This window comes from Urocampus carinirostris, chromosome 10 (genome assembly GCF_059441175.1).
Source record: "Urocampus carinirostris isolate Australia breed hairy pipefish chromosome 10, RoL_Ucar_1.0, whole genome shotgun sequence".
Lineage (NCBI taxonomy): Eukaryota > Metazoa > Chordata > Actinopteri > Syngnathiformes > Syngnathidae > Urocampus > Urocampus carinirostris.
Window position 1 is genome coordinate 43812682 of NC_142358.1, and position 16796 is coordinate 43829477.

Below are 16796 nucleotides of genomic sequence, written 5' to 3' on the forward strand. Positions count from 1 at the left end.
ACAGTGAAAAAGATATATACTATTGCAGGAAACTGTGAGAATATAAATATATCAGTGTTTGAAATAACGACTTTTTCGAGGGAAAAAAAAAAGGTTTTTGTTTTTTTCAAATCAAACGTTTGCTTTTTCTCGATTTTGAAATCTTCGTTCGGTTTGGACATTTCGTTTAGCAATTTGCATACTTGGCAGCCGATCAGAAGCCTGCATCGAATGGCTTCCGGACTTTTCTGGACGTTATAAGGTCGTTCTTTTCCAAAGTAGATCCTCAAAACTTTGCAACAATGGGGTTTTTTTTGCGATGAGTCATCTTATTGCGTTTTGTTTCAAGTTATGAAAAATGGGCCAGGCAAGGTTTCAGAGTATATATATAGCCTGTACGTCTGTGGTCTGTGCAGCCCTTTGAGACTTGCTGCGCTTAAGGGCATCACAAGTAAACATGACTTGACGATACCTTGTTTGTTTGAAACCGTCACTCGTGAATGTTTTACAAACATTTGTCAAATAATGGACACACGCTGGCGCGTCAAAGTCGAGCTCAGTTTGCTTGAGTCATTTATTTATGAAAATAAAAGTGACTTGCGCCCGTTAAATAAAAACCTATGTACACGTCAGGCAGCAGTTAAATACACACATTGCATCGTCTTAAATTAGCATACACGCACTCACGCAAACACACGCATTTTGCTATCAAAAAAGAAGGAAGATGATGAAGAAGACACTTTTGGCATCCACGTGATTGACAAAAAATTGTGCAAATGTTGCAAAAACATTCATCTTTGCTGTCTTTTTTTCTATCCCGCCCAAAAAAAGGAAAAAAAAAGAAAAGAAAATGGCCACCGGCCACACGTCAGTGTCCTTTTTGTCCGTGTTGAGCAGCCGTAGGTACAATGTCAAATAGGAAAGATTAAAAAATGAAAAAATAATAAAATCCTGCCGTCAGTCGCTTTCTTCTTGGTTCGAGCCCCACCCTCCCCGAAAAAAGTAAAAGAATAAAAAAAAGAACCTTTGGTGGAACAAAATTCAAACCTGAAAGGAGAAAAAAAAGACAAAAGATGGCAGTGAGTCATCGTCTTGTGCATTTTTGCGGATAAAGGAAAAGGGAAGAAAACAACACCCGACCCAGAAGAAAAGTCATTCTTGTTGAAAAATATCCCTGGATTAAAAAAAAAAAAAACTAGGGTCAAAATTTCGGAGACGTTATCGCTCTATTCTGAGTCTGTTTTTTTCCACCCCAGAGATGCAAAAATGAGAGAGCGAAAGAGAGAACAGACGGAAAGAGACAGGGGAAACAAGGAGAGAAGGAAGAAGAGAGAAAATGACAGAGAAAAGAGGGAGAAATACAAACAGACAGAGAAAAAGGGAGGCAGAGAAACTGAGAGAAAGAGAGTCATAGATACAGACAGACAGACAGGCAAACAGACAGACAGACATGCAAACAGACAGAGAAAAAGAGAGGCAGAGAAACCGGGAGAAAGAGAGTCATAGACGCAGACAAACAGACAGACACCTAAGGATGGATAGAGGGAGGGATGGAGACAGACTTTAATTTTTTCTACAGATGTTGCTTGTGGAGAAATAAGCAAGACTGCAGGCTTTGCATGGAAATTTCGAAAGTCATCTTATGATTTAAGCGAGTGTCATAAACCGACAAAATCTTAGTTGTGCGGCCATTTTGCCAAAGGGAGGGGCTCAACATGGAGCCATACCCAGCCAATCACGTGATTGGGCCTGTTGCATGATGGGTGGTTGAGGTTTGTGCTGTTCCTATAGTGTTTGTTTTCAAATAAGACCCAAAAAATGCTAATAGAAAGAATAGAAATCAATGTTTAGTGACTTCGTACCTGCGTGGCCAGGACGCGCTGTTCCGTGAGCTCGGCCGTCCGACAGCCGCCGTCTTCCAGCAAACGGGCCGAGGCCTGCTCCATTCTGACGGAGGCGAAACACAACGTCAATCCGGCCGCTTTGAACCGACAACGAGGACCGCACGTTGGATTTGGAAAAGCCGGGAACAAAGTTCCCTCTAAGATGCTCGCCTTCGCAATGGCGCAGTGCTTTAACATCTCATAAAATTTGACATAAACGCATTCGTTATGCTACGATTCTGCGAGTGATTTGCAATTTGGTCCGTTACCGCGGCAACCGCCAGTGACAAAAACACAGAAAGACAAGATCCAACATCCGTGCTGCGATCGGGCATTAATCTCAACAGTAGGGTGGCCCTGGTACTGTCAACTAGAAATATAAGGATTGTAGGCGATGCACGGTTGTTAATATGTGCTCGTCTTTAGAATCAAAATCTTGAATGGTCACCGGATCCAATAACCGTAAAAAAAAAAACGTAACGGAACTAAAAAGGACGTGGCTCAATGTCAGCGTTAAGCAGACGTGGGGTTGATGCCGAATTCCTCACGTGGTCGGGGACAGGTTGGCCCCAGGCTTAAGATTCATTTATCAGCCAATCATTGCATCGATATTGATTGTGTGATAAGCAGCCTACACACAGTGCAGGTTAGCAAGCTAACAGAAGTCATGGAAATCCACTCAGCAAAACAAAGAAAAAAAGTGCTCCATTTAGGCTGAAGTACGTGCAAATTCAAGCGATCAAACTTGCTGATATTTTTCTATTTTGAGTGAGAAAGGTATACTCTGCAAGCCAAAGTACTAAGTGAGTTAACGGAGGGAAAAATGTGGACTGAACGGAAGTTGGACGACCTCAAGCATCACGTTCAGCTGAAAAATCATCCGTGTTGGGAATGTACAAAGACTCACCATAGGACAGGGGATTGGTGAGTGCAAAAGACCCACAGATCTCACATGACAAGGTACAATCTAAGTCAGATTTCTGTGTATTCTAGTGAAATTCATTGTTTGTTTGAATTATGGATATTAATCATTAAATAGGGGTACTACTAGATCATTTATGAAGAGTAAAGATTCTGATACAGAAGTGAGTCATTACAGAAATTCACATTGTATCACAAACAACAGCTTGTCGTTGTGCAAAATGTGAATTTTTTGGACAAGCCATACCATTTATAAGCCACCTCACTTGAGGGCAGAGGAACGAGTGAATGGGTGAATTCATGAATGCATGGATTAATCCTTCTGTCCGTTATTTGTGACACTGCTATTCTTATTTGAAATTCTTTTCAAATGTCTTGTACAGATTTTTATTGACTAAATTCAAGCACTTTTTAATGACATTCAAAGCCAATTTTCCAATTTCTTCAGTACCATTAAAAGTAGAAAGCTGAATGATGTATCATGTGCAGGGCCACAGATGTATCTGCAATTTACATATGCAAATTTAATCTACACTTGTTTGATCTTGAGTAAATGGCCAATATATTTGTTTTGGCAGACGCTATTTTTATCTTATGCATGGCCAATAATAAATGTCCATCAAATATACATAAACCTTGCACTAATACACATTTTATTGTGCTCTGTTGAGGTATACCAAGCAACTGAGTAAGCGGATGACACTTCATAGGAAAACGCCACACAAACTAATAAAAGCTGCCGTTAATAACGAGGCAACAGAAATGCAACGGTGAAGCAAAACCAGCAGAGAGCGGTGTCGTTCCAGGAACAGGCAACAATTTCAAGCATTTACAAGTACTTTTTGCAAAATTCCAACATTAAAATGGAAGCATTTGCAAGGATTTGAAGCAGCCGAACAAACCCAGGTTTTAGCATTTAAGGCAAAAAGAGGGAAGACGCACCTGTGGAACTTGTCGCCGCACGGCTCCTTGTCCAGATTGAGGTCGGCGCTCATTTTGTTCTTGAAGACGGCGCCGGCGTCTTGATTGGACACTTTGTTAGGGGTCGCCGGCAGCAGGAAGGCTTCCTTGAGCGCCGCCCGGTTGTTGACGGCCTCCAGGTCGTTCTTGAACGCCGCCGAGGCGGCCGCCAGTTCCCGTCCTCGCCGCAGTTGCCGCGCTACGAAGGCGCCGCCGGCCGCCAGCAGGCCCAACGTGATGGCGGCCAGCGAGCAGGCGGCCGCCAGCGCGGCGGGGAAAGCGCGGTCCCCGAACCCGGGCGTCGGAGGCGGGGCCGAGCGCAGCGCGTACTCGCAGCGGGCCCCCATGAATCCCGGCGGGCACTGGCACACGGGCCCCGAGAAGTGGGCGAAGCATCGTCCGGCGTTGAGGCAGGTGAAGCGCTCGCAGGGGTTGGCGGGAATCGAGCAGTCTTTGCCGGCGAATCCCAACACGCACGTGCAGGTGAAGCCGGCCACGCCGTCCACGCAGGTGCCAGCGTTCCGGCAAGGGTTGCTGGCGCAGTCGTCCACGTTGTTCTCGCAGCGGGGGCCGGCGAAGCCCGCCCGGCAGCGGCACCGCACGCCGCCCGCGCCCCCCACGCACTTGCCGCCTGCACAGGGAGGGAAACACACCGCCCCGACCCGTTAGCATAGTGTGCTAGGTTTGCCTGCGGAGCGAGCGTCACGTCTTTACACAAGAACAAAAATTGTTCTTATTACATCCATCTTTCTATCTATCTACCTTGGTCATACCCCTCAAGAGGGGTGACCGAGAGCAAGAAAAACACATACAATAACAAAGAAAATAAAGAGGGGGAAAAAATAGCAAAAAACACACACAAATTTTAGACCATGGCCAACCCCAATGCCCAAACACCCAAAAAAGTTAGGCACCTTGGCACCTAAGTTAGTCACTCAAGTCAGGCAACACACTCTTTTGTTCAACAGCAGGGCCCGACAGCTTTCGCTGGTTTACCCCTGCCGCATCATACAGGTGCCCTGCCCATCCCCTTCTAAACATCCCACTATCCTTTTACAACACCTCTCCACTCATTCCTATCACCAACAAATGTTACACAAAAAAATGTTCTTATTCCATCCATCTTAGAGTACATATTATCAGAAATCATCCTATTTTACAGTCTAGAAGGTGCATTGGACTATGAAGCACATGCCATTTACACTACTGTAAGAGCTAGGGTTGCAAAACAACATCAGCAATATAAAAACTCACTTATTACCTAGAAGAGAGGTCAGCAAAGCGCAGCTTTAGAGCCGCATGGGACGTTTTAGCACTACCAGTGGCCCCCTGGTGCTTTTCCAAAGATGTTTGACAACGGAAAAAGATGAGGGAAATATAGCACGCTTCCTGATCCTTCAACCACTAGAGGCACCTTATCCCGTTGGGTGACTTGGGAAAGTACAGCCCTGTGGTGCCCATCCCTCTCCAGGCCGCTTTATTTTGGCTAGGTGACCACCCCCGCCCCCTACATGAAAAGGATAATACTGGTTTCCATGGTCACCAGTAGCAGAGGAAGCCTCCTGATCTGACTCAGATTCAGCACCGTAAAGCCTTCTGGCATAGGTATACTGATATCAGACAATCGTCAATGGAAAAAAAAAGTTGGGTCCCTTTCCCAAATATTAAGTAAGGCGTGTTTTTCATATTTACCCTGTACAATACGCATTGCCTCACTTGTGGCTTTACTTTTTTTGGTGAAAAACAACGGCTAATGTCCTTTGCCTTCGTGACATATCAAAGAATTTTTGCATTTTGTACATTCACGGATCCCTTAACCACCAGGGTCGTAGAGGCACCGGTTCCTGTTGTGTATCTAGGGCAAGGACAGCCTGGCCCTACACATCCCTCTCCAGGCCAGTTTTTTAGTAAGGGTTTGCTCCCCCACACAAAACAGATAGTACTGGTTTTCATGGTTGCCAGTAGAAGGAGAAGCCTCCTGATCTGACTCTGACGAAAAACCTTCATCATCTGGCCACTGTTGCTTTTCGGATGTCTTCAAATTCAAACATATTATTTAAATAAATCGTATTTAAGTAGCAGCAAAGGAAAATAATGTATGAGTAAAATAATTAAGTAAAAGAAAAACTGATCAATTTAAAACTTAAATCCTCATTAGAGCATTTATGCACAGTGCTTGCTTGTAATATGCTTTACAATGATGTACGTCGAACGATTCTCACTCTATGATCAATAAGGCACGGATGTAATTTTACGTACTAATAAAAAACACTTAAAATAAAGAGCATAGTAGTCTCACCAAGATGCTATGTGATTCCCAAAGCGAGCAAAAAGTTGCTCTATGCAATTCCATTCTGGCCTGAAAGTACCAACTCCAAACACTGCACATTTTGTTCTTAATTTACCACAGTATTCTTTTCATCCCTTTATATTTTTGTCTTGATAGGGTTTGGTAGGATGACAAACACGACACAAACATTTTACAATCAAATCTAAACTATCAACACGTGTGTCAACAAAGATTTTCCTCCTAGCCTTCGACACATCGGCGGGGCGAGATGTCGGACAGGTGGCAGTTGTAAACAAAACGGAGGCTGTGCAATGGGCCGTGGACACCAAATGTAAAAAGAGAACAATTACTGAGGAGGACAGGAAACAACCTTTCCTAAACAGAATCATTTGCATTCCTTGCCAAAGCAGGAAGACTTTCTAAATGTTTGACCATAGCGAGAAGTGGTCGAATAACAAAAAGAGCAACATGGAAAGACATTTCCTAGGAAAGAATGCTTTGTGGGAGAAAGTGCGATCGCGTCACTTCTTGAAAAAGTGCAAAATGGATTTAAGAAGTGGATTGCATCTTCAAGCTTCACTACCCCCGGAAGTTACGTTGCAACCCGGGAGTTAATAAAGCATTCTGAGATAACACGAAGGTGTAATTCATCATCATATCGGAAAACAATTTCGCAGAATTCACCGACAAAATCGAATAAGACAGAAAATTCAATGCTGCTGCCTTTTACCCATGCACCCACTTATTTGGCATTTGCACAGTAATCAAACCGTTTCAATTCCATTTTTTATATCGTTTGATAAATGAATGCTGTGTTTTTGCTCAGATAAGGGGTACACGATGCACTTACCGTCTTGTGTCATTTTTTCAATGCTCAAAATAAAAATGACACAAAAAATCGGATATCTTGTTCGCATACTTTGATTTTCAAAAAGCAATGAAGGACACCGTCATTGTTTTATATTGCCATGAAATTAACCTGCGTCGTGCAATATTCTCCACAGGAGGCGCTGCAGGCTAAATAAACATTTCATCTTGACGGCGTATTATGTGTTTGTAACCATCTTAGTCATTTTGACAGTAGGCTAATAAATCCAATATAGACACGTACAGCATAAGCTGCCGTCGTGATAAGGATTTCAATTTTTTGTGGCTCCAGACACGTTTGTTCAATGTTGGTGGCTCTCTCAACATTTTGTGTTGTCGACCCCTGATCTAGAACAAACAGTATAAAATATGGTATCGGAATAATGTATTTATAATTTTAGTTGATGGATTTTCTGCTCTTAAGGGTGCACTAGATTTTAAATCACACCTTCCAATTTTCAACAATTTGTTTTTGTTTTTTTACGGTATTTTTCCAATAAAAAAGCCACACCTTTGAATTTCGGGCATGGTTTTTTTTGGGTGCGCTTATAGTCTGGATAATGGTGATAAAATGGTAAATACCGTATTTTCCTGACGACAGTATAAGGCGCACTGAACTAAAAGGGCGCATCACATTTAAACTGTTGTAAGAGCCAAGGTTGCATGGGAAAAAAAAATCAAATCAAATATCACGGACAGTTTGAAATCTGGTTTTGAAATTGGAATGATGGATTTGAAATTTTATGTACAGTATATTTTCACGACACAAGGCACACCTTTGAATTTCTGGCATTTATTGTTTGTTTTTTGGGTGCGCTTTTAGACCAGAAATTACGACAATTAAAACTTAAAATAAATGATCTGAATCACAAAACCAAATTTCATTGAGTTTATGTTGAGTTTTAGTTGCAAAACCAAATTTTCTAATATATATCCTCTATGAAATAACGTCATAAAATAAGAACGTTTTTGTCATTGCAAACCTTGCTCTTACTGTGGTTTTAATTTAATTTTGTGGGCCTTATAGTCCGGTGCAACTGATCATATCTATCTATCTATCTATCTATTTGCCCCGGAAAGCAAAAATATATTTATTTTTTTTACATTTTTTAAACTAAGTTTATTCTAATGTATTTTTTTCCTGTCACCAATCCGTGACAAAACACACAAAGAAAAAACAATAATAATTTTGCTATTACTATTGTGGTTAAATATACAAAATATATATTGTGAGCTACGCAACAAATTATGGCCGAGCTCTCAAACGCTCACGCAAATTATGGAGAGGTAGAGAGGAGACACAACCAAATGTGATGCTGCTTGTGTAGAAAATACAAATACTGTATATTAAAAAAGTGTACAATTACAACAGCCGATTTTTGTCAGCTCTCCGGGGCCACGCGCACATTATGAAGAGCTATAGAGGTTGTGGCAAGTTGTGAAACTTCTTGGATAGAAAATGAAAATAGATTCTCTGTAGAACACACAAAATGTCAAAAAAGTGAGTACACCCTTCCTATTTCTGCAATATTTCATTCTGATGTTTAATAGGAATTCACTGAAGAAACATGGCTATGACACAATGAAAAGAAGCCTGTCAACAAAGGCCGTGGCCTTCTGGAAACGCATCCTCTGGTCTAATGAGACAAAGATGAATTGATCTGTCTCAAATGGTGTGAAGGATGTGTGGCGGCAACCAGATGAGGAGTACAAACATGTTTGTGTCGAGCATGGTGTTGGGAATGTCATGGTTTGGGGCTGCATGAGTGTAACTGGAATTGCACTCAAACTCAAAAAAGTACTGTGAAATATTGGAGCAAGAAATGAGCCCCTCCCTTCAGAAACTGGGTTGCAGGGGAATGTTCCAGCCTGAAAATGACCCCAAATACACTTCTAAGATGGCCATGGCTTTTCTAAAGGGGCTAAGGGGATGGATTGGCCAATCTCGTCTCCAGATCTAAACCCAATACATCCTCAAGCACAAGGTGGAGAAGCACAAGATCTTCAATATCCCCAACTCAGTCCTGTTGTCATGGAAGAGTGGAAAAGCATTCCAGTGGCAATTTGTGAGGCTCTGCTGAAATCCATGGCCAGGAGGATTAAAGGGGTTCTGCAAAATCATGGTGGCCACACAAAATATTCAACTTCAGGAACTTTTACTTTAGGGCGCAAACCATTTTGTTACCAGGGGTTAAGCTACTAATGGCTATATCTTGAGTTATTTGAGGGAAAAAAAAATCGACGCTGCTATACAAGCGTTACACAGACTACCTTTCATTAAGTCAAAGTGATATTTTTTCAGTGTTGTTCAATTCAACATTCTGATGAAATCCCTGCAGATAAGGGAAGGGTGTACTCACTTTTGTGACATACTGTCAATGCTTGGAATCTTTCTAAAAAGCCAAGCTCTCCAGTGACTTCTACAAATAAAGAAAAGGTAGAGAGAAGACACAAATCGTAGAAGAACTTGTGTAAAAGAAATCAAAATATGTTCTATTGAGGAACATAAATGCTTCAAATCCTATCTGGGCATGAAGTACTTTACCGAGAAGTAGAAAGAAGACACGAGCAAGTTGTGGTAAGACTTCTATAGAAAATCTAAATGTATTCTAAACCGGTGACATAAAAGAGAATATTTTTAACAAGCCATGCCCTCCATTGCCCTACTTAATATGAATAGACACGACCAAGTTGTGCTACTACTTGTATAGTGAATCAAAATTCAAGTCAAGTCACATTTATTTGTGACGCCCTAAATCACAAAATGTCTCAAAGAACTGCACAGCACACAATGACACCATCCCCTAATCTTAAACCAACGTGCAGGCAAGGAAAAACTCAAAACCAATGAACCGGTGAAGATGAATTCTAACGAGGAACATAAATGCATGGAATTTTTTTTAACAAGTAGTGTTGGCTGGTTGAATTTCCTAGAGGCCAAGTTTTTCTCCTAGTTGTACAGAAAATCAAAATATATTTTAATGAAGAACATAGATGCTTAGAATCTTATCTTGTCCAGGTTTTTGAGTACTTCTTGCACAATATGAAAAAGTAGAGAGGAAACACGACCAAGATGTACCACTAGTATAGAAAATCCAAATCAATTCTAATGAGAAACATAAATGCCAAGATTGTTTGCAAATTCCAACAATGAGGATCAGGTCATCGAGTTACAGCGTCGCGTGAAGGCTACAAAAAAAAGAGTGGCGAGCGTCGCCACACATGGCGGCACTTTGCGAAGGAACAAGAAGAAGCAGGCCCTCGGCACGTCCGCCTTCCGAGCGCAACGGGAGCACGGAAGGCAACAAAACACGCAAAATGAAAAAAATGTATTCATCAAAGCGCAATTTCTGTCATTTGGGAAGTGACGCTACCGACAAGCTCCACAAACAAGCGCCCGGCTGCCAAATTCAACCTCAACTTTTTGCTGGCTGGCGTCATCGTCACCCCACATCAAATTGATTTCAGCCTCCCGAGCGGTTTCCTTCAGAATTCATTCACATTCAATTCATCTTTGGCTCCTGAGTCCTGAATAATGAAGTGAACACATCATCCTTGAAAACGGCATGCACGGGAAAAAGGTACCAGAAATAATCTCATTTTATTAGCTGTACCACTTATCCTTATTGGGGTCGCGGGGGGGCTGGAGCCCATCCCAGCCATCTCCGGGCAGTGGGCAGAGGACACCCTGAACTGGTTGCCAGCCAATCGCAGGGCACACGGGGACAGACAACTCACTCGCTCATTCACACCTAGGGACAATTTGAACCGGCCAATTCACCTGAAATGCATGTCTTTGGAATGTGGGAGAAACCACAGGAGGAAACCCACACAAGCACGGGGAGAACATACAAACTCCGCACAGTAAGGCCGGTAGCTGGATTTGAACCCACGCAGGAGGTTCCCACGACCTCAGAACTGTGCCGCACATGCGCTAACCACTGCGCCGCCGTGCTGCCTACCAGAAATAATAAAAAAAAAATAATAATTTTCAAAAGCACTTTGTTTTCTCGGTAAAAATGTATCCTGCCTCGGCAGTTACAACTGTATTTTGAAATTTGATCTCAAAGGAAATGAACTCAAGAGTAAAGAAACCATTTTGTTTGATGTCAAGTTGCCAAGTAGTAAAGTGCAAGTGAGAGGAAGTGACACAAAGACAGAGAAAAAGACAGTGGATAAAAAGCAAGACAAGGAAGAGAGAGATAGGGAGAGAAATATAGACAGAGAGTGAGAGAGGGAAACAGAAAGGCAGAAAGAAAAAGACAAAAAGAAAGAATCAGGGAGCTGACAGGGGAGGAGTGAGAGAAAGAGAGAGAACAGAAAGAGGAGAGCTATTCCAGATTTCTAAATTCTACCAAACGATATCAAATTCTGCTAAAAAAGGACAACTATTTCTTTCTGCTTGCTTCAAAGGGAAAGAGAGTAAAAAAAAAAATCGTCTGCAACCGTTTTCTGCAACTTAAAGCTTCTTTTTGTTACTAGTTAGCGTGGAGGACAGTTTGACATGCATTTCTAAAATAACCACCTAACATATTATAACTGTGTTGTTACCAGGTTAATTATCTGAGCTAAGGTTAAAGAAACTCAGTCAACCACACAAAAAAACATGTTACTAGAAAATCGAAACGACCTAGACCCGGTGAGCTATTTTCACGAAAGGTGCGATGGCGCCATGTTTGAGAACACTGGCTTTCAAGGTCTAAGCTGGGGAACAAAGTCCGCAGAGAGCAGAATATCGTTTTCAGTCGACAGCAAGTGGAAAAATAACCAGATTGAGAAGAATCGGTGGCGTCACTGGACATAGCTTAGAACAGAGCTGAGGTGTGTACGCTACAAGATACATACAAGCCATACATACAGCCCAATAGATACAAAATTCCTAAGCCTACTTCCAGATGATGTTGCAGGAGTTTCAGCCACGACCAGACATGAAAGCTGCTTTTAATCCCTGCCAGTGACGACATAAGACACACCCAGGGCGGCTGAAAACAGCCTAGAGCTGGAGGTGGTTGGAGCTGGTGCAAGAAACTAGCCAGAGAAGCTACGAAAAACTCCAGTCCAAGATCGCGAGAGCAAGCCATGGGACCGTGAATCCAGGAACTCAGCTGTGGTAGGCGAGTGACACTCAAAAAAAAAGCAGGAGCAGCTACCAACTAGCCACAGCCTACAGCCAAGAGGCTCACCTAATTGGCTAGAGAAGGAAACAATGGGGACAAAAAATTCTGATTGACTAGTCCATCTATCTCAATACACTAAGCCATAAACAAAAGTGAAAAGAAAGCTCATTTTAGTGAAACTTAATATATGCAGACATGATTGGATTATTAACAGAATTTGATCCAAATGAAAAGTCATTATTGAGAAATGTTTTAGACACTAGTTGGAACTAATTCAACACAATGTTTTCAATATAAAATTGATAAATCTTGTGTTACAAAAGATATGCACACAAAAGTTGAAAAATAAATCCTTTTGCCTTGTATCGAGGTGACCTCTGTGCTGATAAGTATCGAAACATTCAAAAGCTTCTACTGTTCAAAGTAGCGAGTTCTGGGTTAGGTAAGGCCATTAGGGGCCAGCACTGAGCCACTTCTGCTTAAAAACAGCACAAAAAAAGAAACAGCAGGTCGCCGACTTCTCAATTTGCACCAGAATATCAAGGACGAAACGTCTCATTTACATAACCACAGTCAGCTGAGAGTTGACTCCAATAAAAGTTGACGGTTACAAGTACTTTTCTTTTATCAAATACAAAAAAAGGGGGTTTGTGGAAGACGAAACCAAAATTGAACAAAATCAGAAGCCAGAAAAGGGGAAAAAAATCAACTACAATAAAAAACGCATGACAATTGTTTCGTCTCAAATATTCTGCCAGGTCTATCAACGCTTCTAGACCCAAAATAATAATTTGAACGTGTTGAAGGCTAACATTAGCTTAGCCCAACATGTGTTATCAATTCAAACAAATTAGCTTAGCGTGTTACCCTTTAAAAATAAGGATGAGCCTTAAACAATATATACAAGTGAATTAGTCAATTATTAGTTTTACATTTTCTCCTTTCCCAACTTCTTAAAAACATAACTTTTGAGTTTTTTTTGTTTTGTTCTTTGCACTTTTCCCCAAGTTTCACAACATACCTCTACAATTCTAGGTCACAAATATGGATATGTCTTTGTTATCTTAACAAAGTTGTTTTGAGGACAACAACTGATGAAATCAAGCAAGTTTGCTAGCCTGGTGCTTTTGGAAAAAGACTACAGGCGGTAAATTACGAAATGGAAAAGTGGGGGAAAATGGTGTCTTCGGAAGGCCATTCCAGCTGTTTGATGCCAATTTCAGGCCCGGGGAGTCAGATGCTTCGTATTCCGACACAGCTGCTACTACTAGCAAAGGCCCAACGGCAGCTAGCTTAGATTTCCCATCTGGGACAATGTCTTTAAACAAAAAACAAGCTCTCCCTTGTTGCTGCTTCTTTTAATCCGTTCAATCAAAACAACATGGGCACAAAACCCAGAGAAGCTTATTTAGAAAAGACAGGTAGCCGTTTACTCGCTAGCAGACAATTTTCCGACAACTAGCCCGAAGCATATAACATGAGCTCCATTGTTTTCTAAAGATGTTTTTCATGTTGAGATCAAAGAGAGAGAAAGAGGACACATTTGTAAAAATTCCACTTTTCAACTGAGGTATTTGCTAATGTATTTTCTTCCTACAATTGATGGAATTCGAGAGCCGTTATTGTTTGGTTTTTGGATCGCTGGCTGTGATATTTCAGCCAATAACAGTTTCAAGGAAACTTTGATTCCATCTACTGCAAATGAGTTGTTTCATCTTTATTTGGACTTCATTTGCTCTAAGATTATGAAGTCTAGATGACTTCATGATGTGCTAGCTTAAATTGCACACAAAAAACATATGCTCAAACATTTAAAACATAGTAACAAGGTTAAAGAGTACACATCACAAAACAAATGCTAAGGCGGCTAACAAGACAAACTGGGAAGAAAATTGAAACTTTTGTTGCTCATGAAAAAGCTTGAGCTGTTTCTGTTCTGCACAATAGTCCTCGGCAAATTGAAGTTACTCAAACTCAAGATCGCTCTTGGAAATTGATGGGTAAGGATGCCAAAGTGAGATTCAATTGTCAGATATTGGAAGAAAACGTAAAATGACAAAAATGTTTGTTGTAATGATTGGACGAGTTTCCTCCCAATTAGGACTTTGGTCAAAAAACTGAATCAAAGTGTAGAGATTATAAAAAGCAATTGAAAATAACTAAGGTTTTCCCATGCTTGTTTCCTGGTATGAAGTCCAACTTCCCACTTTCCTTTCAGGCAGCATATAACTTTATTGCAAGACTTGAACTTTTTCACAGATTTATCTCAGAGTTCTTTCCAAGTCATGGTCCATATAGAACCATAAAGAACAAAGCACCACAACAAATTATCTCTAAAAGTGTTTGCAAACACACAATTGGCTACAACGTAGAAACTAAAAAACAATCAGAATCGCCGTCGCCCTAGAGGACCAAATTCTGCCATCCCATCAGAAAGTTTGCCAATTCCAACACCAAAGCTAGCCACTACAAGCAAACTCTGATGTTCCCAAAAGAATGTTTCCAAATTTCTAGGACAAACGTCAAGCTACCACTTAAATTCTACATTTTGTTTTCTTTTAAAAGACAAACTTTTTCCTGACTTTCACAAATCTCGAGCAATCTGGAATCGCTATAAATGAACAGAATATGTTGAAGTCAGGGCAAGAACAGGATTTTGTTTTGTAACCTTCGATCCATTTTCCAGGAAATCGTACCTGAATGACCCTTTTGTTTTTACTAGATCATTCTTCTTCTGCTTTTTTTATGACAATTTCATTAGGATAGTCTTTCCAAATCAGACATTTAACTGGAAAAAGATTAAATAAAATTCACCCAAAGTAGTTTTAGAAATTAGAAACAGATTAAAAGTAAACAAGTGCTTTATACTAGACCCCATAACTCATTTTTAGCCACTTGAAATAGGAAATTGATGTCCCAAAGCAGTTAATGGCACTGGATTCAAAATGGATCTGATGTCTATAGCAGTTTTTTTGGCAGTAAATGAGTTTACAACGAAATAAGAATGAGTTAGTGCAAGAAAAAGGGATGAAATAATCACCTGTCCACCAACAAGTGAGTGTAGAGGTAGTCTAGAAAACTTACAAAATCTGATTTTTGAAGAGGTGGCGAGCTCGGTTACAGGAAATGGCTTTGCAAGCGAGTTAGCGTGTTTGGACCTCTGTTTGTTGGCAAAGTTTTAAAGATGGCTGATAAGAAGGCGAGCGTGCCTGCGGGCCGATAAGCATCCAAATTCTTTTGTTCTGATCGAGCCGGCGCCGTCCATTGCTTCCCGATTGGCCTCCGCCGCTGTCTTTTCTTAGCTTTAGCTCCAAGCGAGCCCCAAGTTGTGTCGGAAAACAAGACAAAATAAAGCCCGTGTGGACAGGCAACTGATATAAATATGGTTATAGGTCGGGGGTGTCCAAACAATGGCCGTATGGCATATGTCCTTCCCACCATAGAGCGACAGCCTGTGCCTGTGTTAGACTAACCAACAGCAAGTACTAATTTCCATTTGAGTTTGAGACGATCCTCATAAAAAAAAGTTTTTTTCTGATTAAATGGAGAGATAAGCAAATATTTGGAAGCAAAATAATTTCCAGGGATGCAATCCAACTGTATGTTCTCATATCTGATACGAAACGTTTATGATAACGTTGTTTTTTTTTTCTCCAATGAATAACGATGCCATTTGTAAAAATAATTTAGGACACCATGTATGAAGTTACAAATTAAAACCAAGATAATGCTCCTTTTCAGAATACAGGGATGGAAATGAAAATGTTTACATATTGACAAAAGAATGAAAGGTAAGGCAGATAAGAAAACGATCACTTCTTGCAGCAGTCATCTCAAATCTAATTCCAAAAAGTACTGCTTTGATGGCTGCTGATGTTCTTACACAATGGAGTGTTCTCATCACTTGAGCAAAAAGCAAAAATGCCAATAGCACACTCGGCATGATATCACTTCCATTCAGTTTAAGGATTTTTGACATTTTCACCTCAAATTCCACATTTCACATCTGGCCCAGAATCTTTGTGACAAAAAAGTTCAGCGAGCCCTTCACACAAGTAAACAAGCACTTGTTCCAAATACGCTAGCAAACTTTGCTCACTGGCATTCAACGCACTAACCGAGGTGAGATCATTGTTGGCTTACGGTGTAGGAAATGCGGAGGCGTGGATGAAAGCTCAATGCAGGCAATGACAAATATTTATCAAAACCAAGATATCAAACCATGTTTCTTGGCCGTGAACAAAGGAGAAAAAAGAAAAAAATTAGACAGGGCGGACAGACAGACAAAGATAGAAAGAGAAAGGCAGACAAACAGACAGATACAGATGGAGTGATAATCACAAAAGAGACACAAAGAAAAAGAGGCAGAAAAAGATAGCCATATTATGAAAGAGGAAAGAGCTAGAAATAAAGATTAAGAAAGGAACTTAAAAAGAGAAAGAGATACTGAAAAAGAGAGAGTGTGAGGAAAGGAAAAGGAACAATGAGAGAGAGAGAGGGGGGGGGGGGACAATAAGAGAGAGAGAAAGAGTGTAAGGAAGGGACGATAAGAAAGAGAGAGAGAGTGAGGAAAGGGACAATGAGAGAGAGAGAGAGTGTAAGGAAAGGGACAATGAGAGAAAGAGTGTGAGAGAGAGAGGAAAGGGACAATGAGAGAGAGAGAGTGTGAGGAAAGGGACACTGAGAGAGAAAGAGTGTGAGGAGAGGGACAATGAGAGAAAGAGTGTGAGGGAGAGAGAGAGAGAGAGAGAGAGAGAGAGAGAGAGAGTGTGAGGAAAG

General features: G+C 41.1%; 1 protein-coding gene across 1 annotated transcript in view; it reads right to left on the bottom strand.

The window, feature by feature from the left end:
* Positions 1–535: 535 nt before the first annotated feature.
* The window catches only part of LOC148359003 (protein serrate-like), a 40998-nt gene continuing 24737 nt past the window's right edge, over positions 536–16796 (bottom strand). The window contains exons 8-10 of the mRNA XM_088346322.1: positions 3726–4374; positions 1842–1926; positions 536–1026 (exon numbers count right to left, since the gene is read on the bottom strand). Of these exons, the coding sequence (XP_088202448.1) occupies positions 1021–1026; positions 1842–1926; positions 3726–4374 (740 nt within the window). The 3' untranslated portion in view covers positions 536–1020. The remainder of the gene's footprint in view (positions 1027–1841; positions 1927–3725; positions 4375–16796) is intronic.